The following is a 22,922-nucleotide window of genomic DNA, read 5'->3' as shown; positions in this document are numbered from 1 at the left end:
CGCTCTCCCGCCCAGACCCCTGGGAGGTCTCGGTGCCCCAGGCTCTGCCAGCTGCTTCGGGTCCGGGAAGGAGCGGGTCTGGCAGAGTCCCTGTGTCCTGGCCGGGGTGACCTCGGGCCCTCCCGCCCCTTTTGGGTTGGCCGCTGGGCCCTGCGGTCGCCTGTTTTGGCTCAGCCGCTCCCCGATGCGGTGCTTAGCTCGGCCCAGGGGAGCTCAGCCTGACCCCTTCCTCCTCGCAGCCACACCAACGCCCTGCTCCGAACTGAGGTGGAAATGTTTGAGAAATGGTACCGTAAGATGGAGCCGTGCGGCCCGCCACTCCAGCTGCCATCCGAGATGCACGATGCCCCACCAGAGCTGATGCAGGTACTGCTCTGGAGCCAGGGCAGCGGCTGTGCGGCTGCAGGTACTGGGGTTTTGGGTCTGGCTGCCGCCTTACTGCACAGAGCCATGACTCTTCCTCCCTCTGCAGCCCCTCTGACCTCCTGATCTCAGTGCTTATCTGACAGGAGGTCAGCAGGCAAGATCCCCGGTTTGAAATGTGATGAAGAAAGTCCCCCAACAGCCCTCTGCGCTTGGGCTTCACAGTGATGAGCCCTTAACCTGGAGACCTCCTTGCAAAAAGGTGCTGCTGGTCTTGTAGGTGTAAGAGTTCGGGCTGCCTTGCCGTTCCTGCACTCAGTGTAAAGGCCAGGCTGCCTTCTCATTTCTCCTCCTCCAGCTGATGCTGTCTCTTCCCTGCGTGACAGCACTGTGTCCTCCTGAACATCGAGTGCCAGGGAGATCTGGAATGAGGTAACCCCCCCACAGCATAATTTGAAGCAGAAGTTAAACAAATAGGGACGCTGGTGCCAAGAAAGCAGGAGACTTGCCCAAGGCCGTGCCAGGTCTGTGACGGGACGCTCTGCTCCTCTCCTCCCTCTTGGGGAAGTTCACGTGGGCTCGGACCTGTGTGCGTCCACACTCGGGTACCTCTGCTGAGTGCATGTTGCTCTCTTCCTTCTTACTGGAGCCGTGAACAGGCTTTTGGAGCAGGTTTTTACCTCCTGGCCCGAACCTCACCTTTTCACCAGAGACAGAGTGAACAGAAGCTCTAGACCCTTTGCGGCGGAGCTCCTTTCAGCCAGTGTCCTGCGCTGGGTTTCAGTGTCTGCCTGAGTCCAAAGTAGCCACCTTCTGGTTAGTCTCAGACTGAGCCCTTAGAAACTTTGCCTTTGGCCCGGTGGGCACTTGCCCTCTGCAAAGCAGTGCCTGCCTCGCTGTGCCCCACAGCACTGGGAATTGCTCCTGAGTGGTGTCATTTCTTCCGAGAGCATACTCCAGCCTGCCCACGCTGCAGTAAGCTCAGCTCCTCAGGGCGTCTGACCCAGGTGGTGGTAGGAGACCCCATCTGTCTTACACAACAATTAGCGTCTTTGCTACGAAGAGGTGTTTTACCTGCCCACATGAAGCTGTCACGTTGGCTTTAACCTCTTAGCCCTGGATTTGCCTGTTGAACTGGAAGTGCTTGCGTAGGAGGGTTTTGTGGGTGGATGAGAGGACAGATGGGGTCAGCCCAGGTGTGGCCCTGAGTAACCTCTGCTCTGGAGAGGCCTCCTTGTCCTTGCTGTAAGCTGGAATCCTGCTAACGTGACCGTTGAGGTGATTTTCTTTTTGAATACAGGAAAATGCAGCAACAGTTGGCCAGTGCTGGCTTTCTAACAGCATCTGCGTTGTTCCTTGGTTGCTGCAGGCACGTGGCAGGTACAAATCCAAGTTGCATGGTGCGACGGACTATTTTGTAGGCCTGACAGTGGAGCAGAAATGTGAGCTGGCTGAGCGGGAGCTGACTGAGATGAAGGATGAGATTCAGAGGATGGAGGAGGACTCGGAGCAGACCTTGCAGAACCTCGAGGTATGGCTCTCCAGGACCCTTACGATCACCAAGGTGTCAAGCAGTCTTGTTACTTTTCACACCTCTTTCAACGTGCCATCCCTCAGGCAGTGAGACAGACTTGCTTGGTGAGGGCTGTTCATAGCAGAGCATTGCTGAGTGGTCCTGAGTTGAGAGTGGGAGCCAGAACTGTCCTCTTGCCTCACCCCTTTCTCAAAGGCAAGTACACCAACAGAGATCAGAGGTGCCCGCTCTCTAAAGATGGATCTTATTATGGCAGGAACTAATAATAATACAGGCGAGGGGAAGATTTTTAGGTAGAGAAGCTCAGATCTGCTATGTGAGATGAAGAAGTCAATGCTCGAAAGAAAAATCTCCTTTTTGTCAGCTTCTTGAAGGTATGCCCTTTGTGCCAGACATATTTTTCATTCTAGCAGCTCCCAGAAGCTTCCTGATTTGGCTGGGCTCCATGCAGTCCACTCTGGGGTCTGCCTTTCCGCTGTCTCTGGGATTTCTTCAGAGCATGCTCCAAGTCTCCAAGGCTGCATTCCTGCTGCAGGCTCCTTGTGGCTGCCTGTCCTGTGCTGGCTGCCAAGACCTCCTCCTAGCCAAAATGCTCAGGAGCTTTTGGGGAAGGAGAGACTTCTGCATTCGGTTCAGACCACTGATGCTGCCTGCAGTGGCCGGGAGAGGTGAAGCAGGCAGCCCATCCCTCTCGTGTGGCCACAGGGCATATGCAGTAAACAAAGGGTGGTAATTTTTTGTCTTGTGTTGGCTTGGTCAGACTGGCAATGTTTGTAGGTCAGGATGGAGTGACAGATGTTGAAGCTCAGGCACGTGAGAGAGTTTTTTCTTGTTCTTTTTGAGTCAGTGAAGTAGCAGTGCTGTGTGAGTCTGCACCATGTGCCCCGAGCTGCACAGCGCGAAACTCAGTGCTGCCACAGGAGACATGCTAGTAACTCCAGCAGAGAGCATGCCTGGTCCTTTCTGGTTCTCTGTTCCCAAACCTGTTTGAATAAGGGAAGTTAGCACCTCTTGACTGTTACATGACTTTATTTCTACAGGCAGTCATAGAAGAAGCGGATGTTTGGTGGACTGATGTTAAGAAAGCCATCAGTGACTTTGAGAAAGACATCATCAGCACCATCTCCAGCAAGAAAGGGAGTATCATAGCTTCTGAGAAGCTGCTGAGATACATGGAGGAGAAGAACCGCCAGAGGGTCAGTGCATCATGGAAAATTTTGAGGCTGGTCTGTCATCTGACAAGTATGTTGGTTAGGGAAAATCCTAGTTCCCATACTCCTGTGTGGCGTACATCATGTTTTCAGGCTGCCTTAGCAAGTCTCTTTGGACAGCCCTTGTCACACTTGTCAGTCGGTGACTAGCCCAGGTGCTCATCAGGCTGCTGAGCTGCAGCGCAGCTGTGAGCACAGATGATGCAGGGCTCTTAGCGGAGCCTGGGAAAGTGCACGTTCATGCCCCCATGTTTGGGGCAGGGTGATGCTAAGCAGCGTTTCTCGCTGGGCTCCTTTCTAAGCCAGCAGTGAAGGCTGCAGTGCGGATGAGATGAACAGGAACCACACCGTAAGGAGTGGGGTCGGGGTGCTCCTCCTCCCAGGCTCTGCCATTCCACTATAATCTGCTGTCTTTCTTTAGGATCTGCTGAGAGAGAAGTTGCGCTTAAAAAATTATTTGCTCAAGGGTTACAAGAAGAAGCTGCAGCAGCAGCTCAGGCAGGTGCGTGCAGCAGTTGAGGAGAAGCAGGGACTAGACGGCCCCTTGAAGAACGAAAGGAGTACAGCCCAGTGCAGACGCAGGGCCTGCTCTGTGTAGAGATGCGTGGCCCTCTGCCTCCTCCTCCCCTTCCTCCTTTGCTCCTGGCCTTGCTGCCTCTGTCAAAGGGCATTGTCGTCTGCCCACGTTCAGACCTGGCACATGTCTGCGTGCATGGGATGAGACCACAAGTCTCACAGAGTGGAAGCTGGCAGATCTCTTTGTGCCCTTTGTGCCCTGGAAAAGATGTATGGTGGATCAGAGCAGTTCCCTGGGGACTGGCTGCTGCTGGCATGGCAGGAGCCTCGCCAGAGGGGACGTCTGCACTACTTGGACCCTCTAAGCTAGGACACAGAGCACAGGCTCAGTGGCGCGCTGTGTCTCGCATTTCTCCCTGAGCCCCAGGTTTGCAGCCAGGCTGAAGACCCTGTTCTTTAGGTCTGCTTTCCCGACAGAGCAAAGTTCTCTTACTTGGGATGCAGCTTTGGTCAGCAACCTACAGCTCTGTTTCCTTGGGGTTTGCAGAAGGAGCAGATGGGAGAGACACTCCGTGAGGTCCGTTTGCAGCAGCTGCAGGTTAGAAATGCCCAGTACCAGGAGAAGATTGAGGAGAAGAACCAGGAGCTGCTGCAGCTAAAACTGACCTCAGGGAAGACTGTCCAAGTCCTCAACTTCTATAAAGTAAGTGAACCTCCCAGCACCTCCATTTTGCCTTTCTTCTGTTTCCGAGGGTCACACACGAGCTCTTGCATCCTTCCCTTTCTCAGTCAGAGGATGCCAAGCACCTCTCTGCCTTCCCACTGACTTAGCAGTTCAGTTGGGAGGTTTGCCTGACACACCAAGAGCAGTGATGCCCTCATTCATGTTTGGCTGCAGCCTGACGATGAGGTTCATGCTTTGCAGCATGGTTATTTTACACTGCAGGGGAAAATTCCAGTAGGAAAGAGCTTTGGTGCTGTCTTGCACAGAAAAATACATTTTTTACATTACCTGTGACATTTGAAAATATGTCATGAGCTGCAGCCATCACCGTCTGCTCTTATCAGTGAAAAGTGCCGCTCAACTGGGTGTATTTGCTTCTCTCCGATCAGCCATTCTGTCTGGGTCAGTCCTAAACCCCGGCTGCTGTGCCGTGGGCTGTGCTGCAGTGTGACACAGAGGACATAAAGAAGCAGTAGCTGCGTGACGAGGGCATGATGCTGCCTTCTGCAGGGGACGATCGGTGCCGCAGAGCTCCCTTGGGAGCAGAGCTCCGGCACCGCCAGCTGAGACCAAGCTGGAGGAGTAGAGGGGTGGCTTTGCAGGTGGCTGGGAGCTGCCACTGCGCCCGCTGATGCTGTCCTACTCTCATGTTCCAGAGGAAGCTGCAGAACGCCATGGAAACGTCCACGTCTCTGATGAAAGACATCTCCCAGAGGAAGGAGCTGCTGGAGAAAATTGAAAGAGAAGCTGCTCTGGTGGAGGAGGTAAGAGAGCGATTTGGGAGGCCCTGAGACCACTTGGGAGGACTCTTTTGAGGTACTTTTTGTGGTATGTTGGATACCGCTGCCCATTCGAGGCCCAGCAATGAGCTGGGTACCTGTGTGCCTTTCTGGGTCTGAGCAAGACGCGGGGCTCCTGCCGGTGAGCATGGGCCGGTTTGCAGAACAGGCCATGTTGTGGATTTTGGCCCTGGCTCCACAGGGACCTGCCACTGGCTTCCTGAAATTCTGTTTCCTTGAACTTTTCATCAGCAGTGTCCTCCCCAGGGAGAAGTGGCACTGCTGTCATACCAGTCTGGGGTATGTCCCCCCGCACTGGCAGGGACACCACAACTTTGGGAAGCGGGTTCAAGGGGCTCCCTAGCAGTGCTGCCTGGCAGGGATCGAGGCACTGGTGGATGCATCCCACTGCTCCCCCACAGTGCCAGGGGTTTAATTTATCCTGCCTGCCTGCTCCTCTGGAGGACTGGCCACCAGCTGGCAGAGGGACATTTCCCTGGGATCTCCTTGCCCTCTATCCCTATTCCTCCGGCAGCAACGAGCTGAAGCTGAGAGTGTGAATCGGCAGCTGCGGAAGCAGCTCTCAGACTACGGCGTCCCCCCTGTGCTGGGTTATGTGCAGAAGAAGATGGCTGTTACTGACCTCGAAAACAGCCTCAAGGCTTGGGAGAGGAAGGTGGCAGTTGCCGAGGTGAGCGAGACCGGGCGGGGTGTGCAGCAGCCTGGACGTGTGCCAGCTGGGTGCTGGGTCCTGGTGGAGCTGCATCTGTGCCTGCCTACCTGCAGCTGCCCTGGGGACCGGAGCGCTCGCTCCTGACCTGCTGGGAAGCCGTGTAGAGTTCTCTTGCGGCGGTTTCACCGGTACCTGGCAGAGCCAGAGGCTCTTCCTGTTTATGGAGCAGCGATTGCTCCCTACCTGAGGACAGAGGCTGAATTTTAATGACTGAGCTCAGAGGGGAAGCCAAGGCAAGGACACAGCTTGTAATTTGACAGGAAGCACCATCGGGCTGTTGCTATACTGAAACCCGCCGTGCGTGTAAAGAGAAGGGGACGTATGGCAGCCTGATACGTTTCCGGCTCTGCATATGTGATCTGCACCGGCCTTTTCCAGCGCCCTTGATGGCTCCCCAGTGTTTGTAGTCCTCTTTGATGATCTCAAACATTTCTTACTCACTTGTATCTTGACTCTTCCCCGATAAAGAAAGGCTAGCCAAGATCCAAACATGAGTTCATGGCAAAGTTGCAAGAATATCTTTGACTCTCCTCCTGCCCCAACTCCTGCAGCCTGGGAGGAGATGGAGAGATAACACAGAGGAGCATAGTCAAAGCCTGGAGGTAGCAGGACATGTCTGTATCCCTGCCCCGTGCAGGATGTCTGTGTGCACAGCAGTGTGGGGAGAGAAGTAGCTGGGTTGGATGGGATGGATAGTGGTGTCCTGTACCTTGACACCCTGCTTGTCCTCGAGCAGAGATGGTCTTACCTGTGGCTGGGACGGGGAAGGCTCTGGGCTTGAGCCTGTCTAGCACTTAGCCCACCGGTGCCCCAGTCCACAGTGGACAGGACTTACGTGGTCCAGCCTCTCTCAGAGGTCAGAACTATGTGGATTTGGGCTTGACCCATCAGCGTCAGTGCTGTGAGTTCAGAAATAGGGGTCCGGCTGTGGCTATCCCAGAGCTGGTGGGCAGCCTGCCTGCAGGCCTGTCTTTGCACAAGCAGATCCCTTCTCACTCAGCTGCTCCCCTTGACCGGGAGACCCAGGCTCTGGCTTGCATGCTGTCTATGCAGCAGTGCCCAGAGTCCTGCCAGCGTCTGGGAGCTGGAGAGCAGCGAGGGCCCGAGGGGCTAAAGAAGGAACCTGTAGTTGCCCCTGGGATAAGAGTGAGGCTATAAACCTGTTTTTTGTTTGCCGGCCCCTCTGTGGCAGGGCATGTCCAATACCCCTGCTGCCATGCAAGGGGCTGTAGGTTTCTATACAGTGCTGTTGTGGGGGGTCTCCAGGCTTCCTGTGGCATTCAGGGGAGAAGCCAAAGCTGGTGTAGACCTGCAGGAGCTCTCCCCAGCATGCCACAGCAAGCCTCGATCTCAGGTGGGAGCAGCGGGGGATGAAGGGGCAAGCAATACAGCAGCTCAGGCCAGGCTAGATTCCAGCCTTGCAGCTTTCTCCACAGCATATCACTGCTGTCTGAACATATTAAGGCCTTCTCCTTTCTCCTCTTGCAGATGTCCTTGCAAAGATACCGCAGAGCGTGGAACCAGGTCAAGATGTCTGGTAACCAGCACTAGGCTTGTCTGATGCTGCAAGGCGGGCAGTGAAAGCTGCAGAAGGAGGCAACCCAGTGGGGAAGTTTGCTGTGAAGCGGGTAAACGTAGCACCCTGCAAGCTGCAGTGAGATGAAACCACTTCTGCATGAAATGATAAAGAAACCCATGGCTCTGTTGTGAGGCCATCTCTTTGGTCTGTCCCAGCATGTGCTGGCTTCCACCAGGCTCTGCTGCCTGGCCCCTGCGCAGGCCCTGCTAGGTCAGCCAGCTCGGCTCTGGGTGCTCCCCCCTCCCTCCATCACCACAAGCAGTTATCCTCTGGTGATCAAATCTGACATGTTCACAGGAATTGTCCTTTCTCTCGGGGCAAGCCCTGGTGATCACTTAATGCAGGAGGAACCAGGGGGGATTCCCTGGGAGACGTGGGAGTTCAACATCTCTGAGTGTGCACCAACAATAGAAGAGAGCAGAGCAGTGTGAGCATATAGGGCAAATCATTTCAACACGGCATGCATGAACCAAGCAGGCTTTCTGATCGCAAAAGGATACTTCATTTACCTAAAGAAACAAAACAGCAAGAAGGGAGCAGCTACCCCCTTCCCAAGCACCTGGGGCAAGTGTAAGTGTCCCTTGGAGATGGGAAATGTTTTCCCGCTGCAGGAGTTATAAATGATTTCAGATGGCCCAGCCTCAGATGAGTCCAGGTCTGTCTTTCCCTTCTTGGGGTTGAAACCAACTTCCTGAAATATCCTCACTGCTGGTCTGGAAGCCTCTTCCCAGTCTCTGGGTGGAGCCTGCAGATCAGCTCGTGCCCTGACTAGCATGGGGAATGCGGGAGGTCCTCTCCTCTCAGTGGTGGCCAAGATCCAGTCACTGTAGTAGGACACTGCGGTATACAGGAACGGTCCGTAGCATCTCATGCCACCCTCACTGAGAATGCCTTTCAGGACCCATTTCTCAGTCCCTCTAATCTGGCACATGACGGGGTTGCCGGCATCACCCTTTTGAGAGACAAAAAAGGCAGGGTTGTGTCTCAGCAGTATCCCTCCTGCCATTGCTCTCAGTGGCTGTGGACTTCACGGGGGTGAGAGGAGGGCAGATCACAGCACTTCGGTCCTTTATCATCACTGACAGCAAAGCACCGCTGGTTCAGGGGGCTGGCTGCCTTTGGGCTGATGATGTCCCTGTGTGTCCCAGATGAAGTGACCGGCATCGCTCCCTGTGGCTGCCCACGCCCCCATCAGCCCAGCCCCATGCCTGATCCTTCGGTATGTACCACAAGGAACGCCTCTCGGTTTTGCCTCCTGAGCATCTTTGACCCTGGCCACATCAAAAGCCCTTTGAGGCCCCAGCAGCTGGAGAGGTCCAGGGACCAGGAGCAGCGCCCACAGGCCTGCAGGGAGACAGTCACCCCGCAGCTCATGCAGAGACGGGTGTCACACGTTCACAGTGTCCCATGCCTGCTATGTGCAAACTGCGCGGAAAGGGATCTTTTCCTGTAAGGACTGATCAGAAGAAGCCCAAGTATTTTGGCTGCTCTCCCAGCCTGGAGTTGGAGATGAGCAGAACGGGGAGGAGGTGGTTTGGCTAAATGTGTGCCCGGTCTGGGTTGGTGCTCTGTGTTCCTTACCAAACAGCCTGCCACTTTGTCGGCGTCCCTGTGGCTGCAGCATGCAGTTGCAGTGATCCTTTTCAGCGGGCAGGGATCCACGTCCACCACAGAGAGCATCCTCAGGAAGTCGCTGCAGCACTTTCCCCTGCCTGGCCGAGGGACCACCGTGAGCCTGTGGCTCTGGGCAGCCCCTGGCCTCCAAAAAGCAGGGATGGGTGACCAGTGGGTGCTTCTTCCTCTCAGGACAAGCCCTGTTCCCCTTCCTCCCATTGGGGCTGTTGGCAGGAGGGAGCGGGAAGGCGGCTCTCTGCCCTGCTGGAGGGAGCTCTTTGCCACCGGAGCCGGGGGGTTACCTGCGGTGGGATGGATCCAGCCCGAGACCCAGCAGTTCACGAGGTCCGAGGCAGAGAGGCTCCCGTAGGGGAAGCAGATGGGCTGAACGATGCTGCTGAACTTCAGTGGGGTGGCTGTCCTGAGCAGAGCGACGTTGTTGTAGAGCGTCACCTCGTCAAAGTCCTCGTGGGGGATGACAGAGCTGATCGAATACTGGGGCTGGTCCTCCCATCGCCTCTTCATGGCGCTCAGCCCAACCAAGGCCAGCACCTGCTGCCTGCGGGGGGTGGACGGAGGGGGCTGGGTGCAAGAAAAAGCCTGGGGCAAACTCTGCCTGCCCCCGGTCTGACTGAAGGGTGCTTGCCCAGCTGCTGGGCAGCGACAAGACCCTCCGGAGCACTGGGAGGTGGCGTTATTCCCTGCCGATTCCCAAGCCTTGCCCAGGGCGATGCAGGGCCCCTCGCAGGGCACAGACCTGCTCCGCAGGCTGGATGCGGCGCTGAGGATCCAGTGCTCGTTCAGGATGGAGCCGAAGGCCAGGAGGTTGCGCTGCGTGTCCTGCAGTGCCACCACCCACGGGAACTGATCCGTGGCCACAAATTCCTGCACTGATCTCCAGGGGGATGGGCTGGCCTGGATCCCACAGGCTGCAGGGAAACAGGGGGCACATCGCCGGGTGTGCCTGGCCCTGTGCTCTCCTGCCGCTCCCCTCTTCCCTCTGATGCCCCCTTGCCCCTTGCTGTGGCTGTCCCAAGCTTTGGCCTTGCCTGGGACTGATGCCAGCATCACTCAGTCTCGCTCACCCACGGGGCCGAGCTGGTGGCATGGCGTGTGGTGCGTGAGGGTCAGATCATGCCACCTCTCTCACCTGATGCTGGAGCGGCACAGAGACACAGCAGCATGAGGCTTCGCACTGCCCCAGCCGGGCAAAGAGCTGGGGCCGGGGAGCCAGGGCCCCCCTTCTCTGCCTGCCTGCGGGGAGAGGGGGAGACAGCGTGCTGGGTGCCAGCTGGCAGCTGGCCTGGAGGGGCTTGGTGTGCCTGTGCTGAGCATGCCAGGCCGGTTCCTCGCCCTGGTACGTGGGCGCTGCACCTCCCAAGCACCCTGGCAGCAGGCAGGGACACGGGGAGACCCAGTGGGCCCATTGCCAGCTCCCCGGCTCCCACCACCTCTCCATGGGCCTCATCCTGCTGCACTCTGCCTGCTCCATCACGCCGCTGCCGATACCCCGCTGGCCCCATGCTGCCCCCCCTGCTCGGCACCCTGATGCTGCCACGGTGCCCAGGCAGCAGGATGCGGGCACAAGCTGCTCTGTGAGCTCACCGTCGCTGCGGCGGCTCACAGGACCCTGCTGGCATTCCTGCACGGTGGAGGGGGCTGTTGGAGGCTCTTGCAGCACATCTGCCCGCACAGAAAGGATCTCTGAGGCACAGCTCCTCCTGCCCTGGGCGCTGCTGGATGGTTTCTCCCTGGGACAGCCTGTCCTGCCCAGGAGCTTCCTTTCTGCGCGCCCACTGGGGTCTCTGCCCACTTGCAGGCCGAAACAAGGGCAGCAGGAGGCAGGAGGAGCTCTGCTGCTGCTTAAGGGGACTTCTAAAAAACTGAAAGACCCCAAAGTGCCTGGGGGTGGTGGAGGGTAGCAGGGGCTGTTACAGGGCCACGACCAGCCTGCGGCTGGGCTTTCCTGCAGGGAGGTCCTGGTGGGGACAAGAAGTCCCTTCCCAGCTCATGAGAGGCCAAGTGTGCCTTTGGAGAGCAGGACAGAGAAGGTGGGATGGTGTGAGGGATGTGAAAACTCCTTCTTTCCATCAAGGATGAGAAAACTGTTGAGAAAGAGAAATTACAGTACCCCTCGTATGCACTAATTAATAGCCAGGGGTAAAAGGAGCTGGCGGAAGGCAGAAAGCAAAGGCACTGGGGCTCCTGGAGGGCTGATATGCTGCCCGCAGGTTATCCCCGGATCGTTCTCCCTGGCGAGGCGTGCGGTGGCTGCGGATGCTCATGCCCAGACCAACCTCTTGGGTGCCCTCTGCAATACTGGGGATAAGGACAGCCAAGGGGAAGGGAAATGGTGCTGGGAGAAGGCTGGAGGGAAATCCAGGTTCGAGCGCTTGTCCAAACCTGCATACAGACTAGGGCAGCACCAGCTGAACTGATTTTTTTTCCCAGCATCTGAATACATGTTTATTATATGCAGAATTAGCAAGGGCAGGGTCCATGCAGTGGCATGTTTAGGACAGGGGCATCCCGGGGAAACCTTGGATGTTTTTTTCATGGTTGTCTTCTTCTCCCTAGATATAGCCAATCCAATGGCTGTATATTTCCTACAATTTCCAATGTAGGAAATTCAGTACTCTGTGTTCCTGCAGTAACTCTGTTAGCGCTTATCTGTCCCACTGAGAAGGGCCCGTCGTGTGTATTATCCCTGGCTCTTGTGATGTGTTTGAAATGCTGTGGGAACCAGCCGGGAGGCAGCTGATGATCCCAAGGCCCGTTTGTAATTGATTTGTGCCAAAAGGGGCCACTTAACCCTGCAAGAGCTGGGAAAACATCTCTGAGAGGTGGGTTTCACCCTGCCCTCCCCATGGGGGTGCCACTCCGAGGCTGGTCCCGGCTCACTGGCTGGGCTGTTCCAACGCGATGCCGGTGTCACCACAAACAGAATGTTTCCAAAGGTGATGCTGGCAGCTGACAGTGACACTGCTTGAGCCGGAGGTGCTGGCACCCGACTCACTGTGAGCACGACTTGACTTTTTTAATGTTATCTGGATCCACAGGGGTCAAAGCCAACCTGCATGAGACCAGGTGCTGGTGGAACCATGACCAGCTCATGTCCTTGACCCATGGGCTGTGGGTCGGCCAGCTTGGTGATGCCGGTCCCTTCCTGCTTTGCAGGTCTCAGAGGAGGTCAGCACTGCCAAAGAAGCACGACCCCCATGGCAGCTCTCAGGGGCAGCGTGGGACCCTCCCCGAGGCCAGCCCAAGCCTCTTCCTTTGCCCAAAGGACCAGCTGCCTCCTTGCCACTGCTGCTGGGAGACAGGCACCTCTCGTGAGGAACCGCAGCCTCCCAGCAGCCTGGCCGCAACCTCGGAACTATTGAGTTTTAAGCCCCGTGGTTAACGAAGCTGGCCTGACTCTGCATGGAGATAAAGCCTGAAGCCTGCCTCCAGCTCTGCCCACAGCAAGCTGAACACGGCGCTTCTGTGAGCCTGCACAAAGCCTCCCTTGTGCAGGAGGGGATCCAGCCAAACAAGTGATCTCCTTGGCTGCGTGTCTCCTGGCGCTCCATCATTTATATTATTTGCTGGATTGTTCCCACTACCAAGGAAAATTTAACAAGTAAAAGCATCTGATAAAAATCTATTGACTGCAGTGAAACACCAACCCAGCCGAACCAGTCTGTACAGCACGACCTTCGCAGCCTTTGAGACACGTTCATTCTGTTTACCACCTAGAAAAACAAATGCTGTGTAGTACTGGCAACAACCGCCAGTGCGAAGGCTTTGATTAAAGCTTGTATTACCAAAGTGCAGTAAGATGTTTGAGAGCCAAGTGCCGCTTCCTTCCCCAAGCCCGGTTCCCTGTTGTGCAATGACATGTCTCTTAAGTCATCTCCTTGTCATTTTGTGCTTCTCCTTTTGTGTTTCCAGATCACACTGCTCCCCTTGCTGCCGGCCTTAGCACTAAGGTCCTGACTCCTGGCTTCTGGTGACAGCCCTTCTGGCCGGGTGCCCAGCAGGAACAATGCACCTTGTCTTTGCTGAGGAACTCTGCGAGAAAACTTTTGGCCACTGGTGCCTTTAAGTCTTACAGGATTACTCACAGGTGGTTCAAATCTCGCCTTGGAGACAAATCTTCAAGGCAAGATTTGTCTCCAAGGCGAGATTTGAACTATCTGTGAGTAATCCTGTAAAATTCCAGTGCAGCGATGGATGGTTTTGGTTCTGTGCTGGAGGCAGCAGCTGCAACTGAGGCTCCCATGGCGAAGGCATACACGGCCTGGATGGGTCAGGTACCAGCACGCACGGCAGAATGAGGCCACCAGCATGTTGCTCTTGGTTGAACTCATTTCAGCAGATAGGGAGCACACGTGAGCAAACCCATCTCACACCCAGAGATGATGGTGTTTGCCATCCTCAGAGAAGGTGGCCCGGGACTGTGCGGCCAGCAGTGAATGACTCCAGGCGAGTAGAGCTATTGGACAGGAGATCTGTTGCACGGCTTACTTAGCCAGCTCCATGGCTTGAATACATCTCTGGGTGGGAACCTTGCTGTTTTATCAAAGCACACATGGAGACCGTTGAGGGTGCTGCCTGCAGCAGCTGTGGCAGGGCATTGTTCCCTGGCGTGACCCACGGTGCTCTGGTGCAAGGGCTGTAGCAGCTCAGTGGGGCCATTTGGCTGGAGTTTGCATGGAGCAGCCTGGTGATGGAGAGGGCACCAAGTGACCCAAGAGACGTTTTGTGAATTGCTCAATACCTTTTGAAGGACACCGGGGTCAGTGGACCCTTCAAATCCCTTCCAGTCCTGTCCCACATGAAATCCCTCCCTCTCAATAAGAACAGAGAACAGCAAATAAAAAGAGAGGGGAGGTATTAAGAAAGCCAAGGCAGAAGAGGAAGTGTCTGAGGAGGCCTTTGTTCAATGTTATAACAATGGTGCGAAGAGCTGATCCAGGATAAACCCACCTTGCTGGCTCGGATTTGCTTACACGTCAGTGGGCTAATGTTTCACTGAGAGGCTTTATGCCAGATCAGGTATCAGCCACCCTTCAGCCACTTACACATGAGAAGTGACCAAGACACAGATCCTCACAGCTCTCACCACTCTGCTCGACTCCCTCACCTTCGCTATGGACAGACACCAACCTGCAATTCTTTATTTTTCTCTCTGTAGCCAGATGGGAGTTTTACAGCCTCGGTAGATTCTTCCACACTAACGATAAGGGTACTTCAAACCTGGGGTTGTATTGCCAGCTACATTTTGTGTAGAAAGGAAGGCAGAAAGTAGAGGGCAACCAGGTTCTGGGCAGGTCAGAGGACAAACAGTCTCCAAGCTGAGTCCTTCTAGCAGTGGATGATGTAGTAGTCCTGGAAGTACAGGCAGCACCGTTAGAGGAGGGCCCAGGACCAGGCTGGTCCCACACGAGCGTGTTACTGTAGCAGCCATCAAAAAGCCATTTCCACAGGCAGGACAGTGGGATCCATCAGGAAAAGCAAACAGCAGTTACTAGCAGGAGTCTGGTCAGTCAGAAATACCATTCTCTAAGGGATGTGCACGCCCTTAACTGGAGGACAGATCCATACTGAATTAGCTTTTCTATTATAAGGATGATGACTCAATTTATTTCTAAAGGGTGCCCTTGCCAAAGGGCTCTGTGTCTGTGTGCTTCATAATAAAACAATTAAAAACCCCATTAATGCTAAAATCTTACCAGGGTAGCAAAGAAAGGAGAAAGAAAGGGTCTTTCCCTTCCCACAGAGCCAGGAGCTGCCAAATTTACAGGCATCGTGGGAATGGAAAGAGTTTGAAATTATTTTTAAAGGCTGGAAGAGATGAGATGGGAAGGATTACAGATGGCCACAGGTTTTGCACTCAGAAATCATCGCTGTTTGACAGATTGTTACACTGGGGAAATCTGCCCCCAGACAATGCTCAGAAGCTTTCAAATAAGTGGCAGGCTCACTGTGGATCGGGTGACCCAGTCCACCCTCCCTGGGCTGGTTACAAAACCCTTCCAGCTCTGGTCTCACTCACTGAGACTGGAAGTTCAGGTATAAATGGCTCAAGGATCTGATTTATGTTTTCTCGCCTCTCCGATGGCTCTAGATGTTAGGCAAAGCCTCCAGAGAATGAGGAGGTGCCTTCCTGATGGACTTACAAACAAGGGATGCTGGATGCTTGGCTGGTTTTTGTGACGAAAATGAAGGATGCTCTTTGTGACGCAGCAGGAATTACACTGCCACGGAGCACTCCATCCTGGAACCGATCCTTCGCAGAGTCTTGCCTCTTTTATTCAGGTCAGAAAATCAAAATCGACAATTTTAACTACCAGCCTAAAATGACAATCTTTGTGCCTTAATTGTTAAATATGATTAAAATAACAGTAGCAAGAGCTTTGTGATCAGTGCCCTGATAGATTTACGTTTGCTGGCAGATTCCTCATTTTAATGTCAATCTTCCCATACCTGAGATGGCATAGCAGTAAACACCCCAAACCAGAACATCTTCAGTGAGATGGCAATTAAATACTGGAAAAGACCAGATCAAGAGTCTGACACGCACTGTCCTGTGTGATCATGTCTTGTATTGGCTCTGTACAATAGCAGGTGAGGCGCAGTTGAGTGAGCATGAAGGACCCAATACTAGTGGGGCTTCACTGACAGATTTTCTTCATATTGGAGTGAAACCTAAGTTAAAAGGAATTCAAAAGGGGAAAGAAAGCCTTGAGATTCACAGCTTATGCCAGGCCACTAGTCTATGGCACTGTTCCCACCGAGAGGAGCAAAACCGAGCTGGCCAGCCAGGATGTCTGTCCCAAGTGTGATTTTTCCAGCTTTGTTCATCTGTTTTTGTGATGGTCCCATCACTTTGGTCTAAACAGCAAGGATCAGGAGTACACAAAGAGAAGTCTCCTTAACACTCCAGTCCCTGCCTTGGATTGGGGCACCACTGGCTTCCCAGGGCTTCCCCAGCGCAATAGCTGGAAGTCACAAAGCAATGCTCTCGGTTTAAGTGATGGTGTTATCTGTGCTACAAATTCTTCTGTCCTAGGAGGAGGAGGTGCCATGCAGACCGATGGCTCTTCCAGTTTCTGCCTTCATCCCTGCCTGCATCCAGCTATCCTGCCTCATTGATGTGAGGATATGAGAGCTCCCTAAATTTTCTTGTGTGACATATCCCTAATTCCTGTGGGAACTGGGCTGTTCTACCACCTGCAAAGCTGCAGGATGCTCCAAGACATGAATGACTGATAGAGCATCCGATGACTAATGCAAAGGTTTGCACTGCAGAACAGGGTCATACTTAATGGCTCGTGACAGAAAGCTGGCCAGGGCCACGATGCAGTGCACAGATACTTTTACAAACAACTCTCCCCGTTGGGTACCGGATCCTTTGCAGTGGGAGGCAGAGTCTGGCACAGCCTATTCACATTTGCTGAATTGCTGCAGTGCCACTTTCCTCCAGGCACACTTACCTTTTAACTGACCCCATGCTGTTTCCCAGCCACTGTTTCCTAGGTCCTGGGAAACCAAAAATTTTCTTCAAAGGTCAGCTAAAGGTCTCTCCTCTAACCATTGACATTTCTAGCTTAATCCAAAGCTTACTTTGAACCCAAGCTAGCAGATTGTCAGCATGGGCGGAAGGTCAAGAACTGCAAGCACTCAAGCTACTAATGCAGTGGGGACTCAGCCACTCAGCACTGCTAATGCAAGCATACTGGAGTGCTAATCTAATCAGTTCGTGAAGCTCGAGTGTTATTTTGCAATGTGACTCCTCTCACTAGAACTCACATCAGTATTTAAAACCATTTGCTAGCTAATTCGCAACCCCAAACCTTATTCCTTTGGTCTGTATGCCGGTCTCAGCACACGGCACCCAGCTTAGGTTGGGATCTGTAGGCAACCAGAGCAAATCTCAAAATCTTGGCCGCTTCACCTAAAGCTACGAGTTTACGTGAACGAGAGGTCACGGCTATGACCAGGATGGCTGCTACTGTGACCTACCTCGCAGAAACATGCCGAGAGAAGGAACGCAGCCAGCCGGGCCTGCCACTTGTCATAACCCTGATGCAGTAAGGGCTTGCAGACGTGTCTGTTTACAGAGCACAGAAAAACGGGAAGAAGCTTGATAAATTGTTCCCAGTGCACTGCTAGTCATTAGCATCAGGATTAATTGCACAGAGCAAGATAATGCGGTTTATATCAATCAGCCCACCAAAGCCAAAGGAGTTGCCCCAAATGCACACACAAATGGGTGAGGGGAGCATCTTGCACAGCAGCTTAGGTGGCTTCTGGAAACACAGTTCATTTCTAAGCCCTCGACATTGAGTGATGGAGCTAGGGAGGAGGCTGCTCTGAACTGCTGCCTGAAATGAACCTTCACACACTGCCCAGACCCGTGTGCTTCGATACAGGATCTGTTTTAACCCCTCCTTTGCATCTTTTACTCTGCACACATCAAAAATCTATTAATACAGGAGGAGCAGAACTTAAAAAATGGACTTCTTAAGTTAGACGCTCTGTCCATACTGAGGTCACTGAAAACAAGCAACTTGCTTCTGGTTTTCCTGAGTGCTGAGTACTTACTGGATGCCATGAAAATATCTCAGGCCGTTTATTTGGCTTCTGATTTATTGGCCTCAGGAGCCTGATTTTATGAACTACTTTTTTAAGCTCAGCAAAAGCTCTTATCACCAAGAGATTGACAAGGGTCCTCCACAAAATGCTTGTGACTTCGTAGGGGGTGAGTTGTCGTCAAGAGCGTCACAGATGCTGCCAGTCCTGACCTCTTCACTTAAAAGGCTTGGTATTTACACTGCTGCCTTTTCAACACTGCTCAAGCAGTAAAACGGCAGCAATCCTGACTTGTGTACCCACTCGCCAGCTGTCACTGGGTGGCAGGTGACCATGTTTCTCTCCTGGAGGCTTTTGGGCTAAAACACTTGATCATTCTTTACCTTTCTGGATCTGCATGTGACGATGAACAGCCTCCCAGAGGCACTGATGGAAAGAAGCATATTCCGGCTATTTATAGATGTAAATAAGATCCAGTTTCCAGCTGAAATATTAAGCAGCGGTTTGGAATCTGCCTCCTTCCTAGACAGCTCCTGGAGATGCTCACAGCCTGGGCTTCCTCGACCTTCCCAAGATTTTGGGGTGGTGTAAGATGTATTCCCTGATGGGGAACACTAACTCCTGCCCTCAGTTTCCTGCAGTGGGACTCCCCCCTTCGATCCCTCCTTAGAGAAGGGCCAAGATTTAGATTACTGGGGCTACACTGCTATTTCTGAAGAGCTTGTTCCCAGCAGTACAAACCACATGCTTACAGAATCTTTGACGCTTTTAAATTAATAGTTATTCCATTTCTGTCAGCACCCTGCTGTTCCTTTGAGACTGTGCTAAAATGTAAAGCTTGCTCATTAATTACTTCAAATGGCAAGGTTTAATTACAATGCCTCCGAGTTAAATTTCAAGCCAGCCAAACTTTCAGAGCCATACAGGAGACAGACAGACGTACCCATAGCAAGTTAATCCTTCAAAAATGATGATGATGATGATGATGATGATGATGATGATGATGATGATGATGATGATGATGATGATGATGATGATGATGATGATGATGATGATGATGATGATGATGATGATGATGATGATGATGATGATGATGATGATGATGATGATGATGATGATGATGATGATGATGATGATGATGATGATGATGATGATGATGATGATGATGATGATGATGATGATGATGATGATGATGATGATGATGATGATGATGATGATGATGATGATGATGATGATGATGATGATGATGATGATGATGATGATGATGATGATGATGATGATGATGATGATGATGATGATGATGATGATGATGATGATGATGATGATGATGATGATGATGATGATGATGATGATGATGATGATGATGATGATGATGATGATGATGATGATGATGATGATGATGATGATGATGATGATGATGATGATGATGATGATGATGATGATGATGATGATGATGATGATGATGATGATGATGATGATGAATGTTATTGATTTCCCAGCAGCAGTATTTCATCTTTCAAACACAGAGCACGTTAACTGGAGCGTGCCAGTGTCGCACCCGTCTAGCCATCTGTGGGCTGGGGTATTCCACCTGGATCACAAGCGCAAGAGTGAGTCTGTGTTCCTGCAAGAAGAGGAGGAGTAAAATCAGGCTTCATTACACAGCTCCAGAGAAAACACGCACCCATCCTACTGGATGGACATCCTTCCTCATGGGTGAGGTAAAGGTGCATTAAAAAACAAATTGCATGTGGGCTGGTTATCACAGCACAGCTGAAAATCTTCCTGTATGCCTGCTGGATTCCCGGCCACCCCTGAAGCCAGAAATGAAGGCAACACTTGCTGTTTGATGCGAACCACGCCGATTTGAATGTCAGCGTTCCTATAGCAATACCCTGTATTTTTTCAGATTTAGAGTTTAGAGACCATGACCTCAAACACAAGATAACAGCTACAGCGCTGATGTGGTAAATCACCTAACTTAAAGCTGATAAATAATTTTTGGCCCTTGTCAGCCATGAAGATGTATCAGGCTTAGTTATGAAAGCATGACTGAAGTCCTGGGTACCAAGAGAAAGCCCCTAAAAAACTGGCAGCTTTAGATTTCAGCAAAATCAGGTGCTGGAAAGTGTTACGGAGATTAGCTGCTAGCTGTAGGTATTTCCCAGGAGGACAGAAGGAAACGCCCTCCGCAGGCTCCGCACCTGGCCGATGGCTCCGCACCTGGCCGATGGCATGCCCGACCTGCGACGCACGTTCAGCGCCGTGGCTGCAGAGTCTGTAATTTAAATGGCACCAGTCCCGGTTTCCCTTTTACAGCTGTGGCAGCCTGAGAGAACCGGAACGGTTGGTCAGTCAAGGTGATAAACGTCTGCTAGATGAGAGGTACCAGCACACGTTCCCTTGTCATTGACTCTGCCAGAATATAAAAGTTTCATCTTCCTGACAACGCTTTCAGCAGCGAAAGAGGATGAAGCATCCAAACAACCTCCTGGTTATACTCTGGGGACTGTAATCTTGCAGTTCTCTTAGATGCTGTGTCTGTATCAGAAACTTACATTTAATTTATACTGTCTTAATAATTAACAGTCAGGATTTAGAAGACCGTGGCATGTTTTCATCTTGCAATATTTACTGGCTTCTTTAAAGCCCCAGCTCTGGAGCCATGTTTCAGTAGGGGGAAAAGAATTTAGTACTTTTTGAAAACTTAAAAATTGTTAAGAATTAGACATAAGAATAATATTAAAAAAAAAATCTAAGACCTGCTGGAAAAAAAAATCTATGACTTCTAAGCCAGCTTCATGACTTTTAGGGCCCAATTCATTATTTTCTAAAATATATTGTTGTCAAAGTTGTAATTTAGCTCATAAAAATGTTTGTTGTTCTAGGGATAATAACACATCCTGGAGTTAATGGATTCTGTAACCTCCTACGTTTCAGTTATTTTTAAAAATCAGTCATTGGCAGCCAGCTGGAGAGCGCTTTAGTAGCGAACATCCCCGGAGAGCAGACACTCTAACCCTTGATATCTTTTTGGCTTAGAGGATATGGCAAGGACACAAAGCTCCTCACTGCACCTTGGAAAATGAGAGAACAACGATGACACAGCCTAAAACGTGCAGCGCAGCATCCCACTGACCAGTGCTGCCTCGGCACAGGGTTTCCCATCTGTGCCTGCCCCGTACCACTGCCACCACCATCAGGGAGCGGGGCAGGTCTGGCCTGCACCCTGCCCTGCTGCATCGCCTGCTGCATGTGCAGCTGATTTTCATTTTTCATATAAAGTAATACTACAATATCAACATTAAGTATTAACAAGTTCGAATGCATTTTACAATTTGTTAACAATGTTTGAAAGCAAAGGGCTGTATTCTTGACTAACGTGACACTACTTGAGAGATCAAAATCAACTTTATTAACATCACGTCTTACATAAATATATATATCTCTCAGGTCAAACCCCATCCCTTCAATGCATTGCAGATCCTGTTTACCTTTTAGGTCAATACATATTCCTGTTCTCTGTGGAAACCCATGTTATAAGTTCTGTACCATCAACATTTAACTTTTTAATATATTTTTTTAACAGAATAATTAGTGATATATATGGTAAATATGTATCTAAAGAATGTATAAATACATAATATATGTCTATACACATATGTGCAAATAGTATTAACATATATTAATGGGGTTTTACTGGCTAAAGTATAAAAGTATAATGAATTCAGCTACCCCTAAAGAAGACACAACTGTTCATTTGAAAATTAAATAAACATTTCAAAATCAAACAGACAGCAAGGGTAACCAAAACTAATTCTTGAGAAAGTGTTGTCTCATGGGTTTTTTAAAACTTTCTATCAATCAGAAGTGTTTTTTCCCAATGTGAAGTACAGCAGGCTTCTGAATGACTTCAGCGCTAGTCAAGGAATTGATAGCTGGACATACACTCATTTTTGTTTAGCTGCTGACTCCTTGTCATCTGTTAGTGATACCAAGATGTCTAGCTTTTCTTAGCCAATCGCACTGGAAAAGGAGCTCACATTACAGAAAATCCAGCAAAGGCTAAAAATGTAAACTTCATTTAGAGTCTTCTGGTACCTTTTTTCACAGATCCATCTCCTTGTATGGGGATGCTAAATGGAAACAAGAAACAGAGGCTAAAACAGTATTAGGTGCAGGATTACACACTCAGCTAAAACAGGTAAGGTTTTGATATTTTTGGATCTTGTCCATACCTTACTTGAGTAAATCAAGTGCCTGTTTCTGAAGAAACAGTAGTGAAAGTAAAAGTTAATGCTTACTCCTAATGTGAACGATGTATATTAGTTGCAGTCATTTATACCACAATAGGTATGAAGTCATTGTCACCCTGTCAGTAATAGTTACTGTCTTCTCCACAGCAATGTGAAATGACAATACTAAATGTGAGATATGCAAGGTGTATCACTTTGTCTTCTGAAAGCCTTACCTTGCTTTTGCCGAACACGTATTACCCACTGAACCTGACCTGTTAAATTCTAAGACAGCATTCAGTCACACTAGAGATCTGTCAAATTAGACCTGTACCAGCTAATCAGTGTTCTTGTTTGAAAACTGATTTACAGTTCTCAACAAACCTAAACCACGTCACCCAGCAGTCTTATTCCAAACGAAGCAGCAGCACACTCTTTTTGCGAGAGGTGAAAAACACCTTACCACCAGCCTAGGTAAAATTGCCAGTCTCCAGACCACAGCAATTCTGCAAGGCAATTGAGGCAGGAACGAAAGTACCAATAAAAAAAAATGAGCCAGATGAAATGATTTGCCTCTTATAGGAGAAACAGGCAATAAAAATAATCTTTCCCTCTTCTTCAGCACAGTTTGGATGTAATCTAATATAAATGCGCCCTTTCCAGAGCAACTGTTCTTATAGAGAGATTTACCTCGACTTGATTTAAAGTATCCACTTGCAGGCCAAGCACCAGGAGAAGCTTTTAAATATGACATTAATATAAAAGATGACAAATAAAAATGGTTCAGATATAAATAAGTTCACAGACCAATAGAGGGCAAGGTGCTAAGAGTAAATTGCAAAGCTATATGGGTCTATGGTGTGTAATGAGATAATTTTGGAATTGAGAGCATGAGAAACAGAGAGCCCTTAAGGGAACAAAGCTAACTAAGATAGCTTTGCTCTCTGCTCATGTTCCTCAGCTGCCTTCTCCAGACATGAATGAGGGGGGATGTGGTCATGGCAAATGTGTGTGCAATTTGTTATTTTAAGCAGAAAAGCCCTCATTAAGTGAC

General features: G+C 51.0%; 2 protein-coding genes across 2 annotated transcripts; one reads left to right on the top strand and one right to left on the bottom strand.

The window, feature by feature from the left end:
• The first annotated feature begins 243 nt into the window (after nucleotides 1–243).
• On the top strand, nucleotides 244–7,411 carry CCDC113 (coiled-coil domain containing 113). The gene is made up of 9 exons (XM_009290799.1): nucleotides 244–362; nucleotides 1,170–1,179; nucleotides 1,733–1,894; nucleotides 2,938–3,093; nucleotides 3,530–3,610; nucleotides 4,172–4,327; nucleotides 5,005–5,112; nucleotides 5,663–5,818; nucleotides 7,349–7,411. Exons 1-9 carry the CDS (start codon nucleotides 274–276, stop codon nucleotides 7,409–7,411), a joined length of 981 nt encoding a protein of 326 aa, XP_009289074.1. The 5' UTR covers nucleotides 244–273.
• Nucleotides 7,412–7,770: 359 nt separating this feature from the next.
• Nucleotides 7,771–10,576, bottom strand: PRSS54 (protease, serine 54). The gene is made up of 7 exons (XM_009290798.1): nucleotides 10,428–10,576; nucleotides 10,204–10,307; nucleotides 9,811–9,982; nucleotides 9,356–9,612; nucleotides 9,021–9,193; nucleotides 8,209–8,391; nucleotides 7,771–7,803 (listed from the first exon to the last, which is right to left on the bottom strand). Exons 1-7 carry the CDS (start codon nucleotides 10,574–10,576, stop codon nucleotides 7,771–7,773), a joined length of 1,071 nt encoding a protein of 356 aa, XP_009289073.1.
• Nucleotides 10,577–22,922: the final 12,346 nt, after the last annotated feature.

Source organism: Aptenodytes forsteri, unplaced genomic scaffold (assembly GCF_000699145.1).
Source record: "Aptenodytes forsteri isolate BGI_AS27 unplaced genomic scaffold, ASM69914v1 Scaffold14, whole genome shotgun sequence".
NCBI classification, from domain to species: Eukaryota; Metazoa; Chordata; class Aves; order Sphenisciformes; family Spheniscidae; genus Aptenodytes; species Aptenodytes forsteri.
This window is presented reverse-complemented; position numbering and strand designations above follow the sequence as displayed.

What these genes read in the sequence shown, in the direction of transcription:
- CCDC113 (XM_009290799.1), top strand. Translation starts at nt 274, where the DNA reads ATGTTTGAGAAATGGTACCGTAAGATGGAGCCGTGCGGCCCGCCACTC. An exon ending in AGACCTTGCAGAACCTCGAG is followed by an intron (nt 1,895 to 2,937) that starts GTATGGCTCTCC and finishes TTATTTCTACAG; the next exon opens with GCAGTCATAGAAGAAGCGGA. An exon ending in GGAAGGTGGCAGTTGCCGAG is followed by an intron (nt 5,819 to 7,348) that starts GTGAGCGAGACC and finishes CTCCTCTTGCAG; the next exon opens with ATGTCCTTGCAAAGATACCG.
- PRSS54 (XM_009290798.1), bottom strand. Translation starts at nt 10,576, where the DNA reads ATGGGGCCAGCGGGGTATCGGCAGCGGCGTGATGGAGCAGGCAGAGTG. An exon ending in GCTGCCAGGGTGCTTGGGAG is followed by an intron (nt 10,308 to 10,427) that starts GTGCAGCGCCCA and finishes CTCTCCCCGCAG; the next exon opens with GCAGGCAGAGAAGGGGGGCC. An exon ending in CTGTGCCGCTCCAGCATCAG is followed by an intron (nt 9,983 to 10,203) that starts GTGAGAGAGGTG and finishes GTTTCCCTGCAG; the next exon opens with CCTGTGGGATCCAGGCCAGC.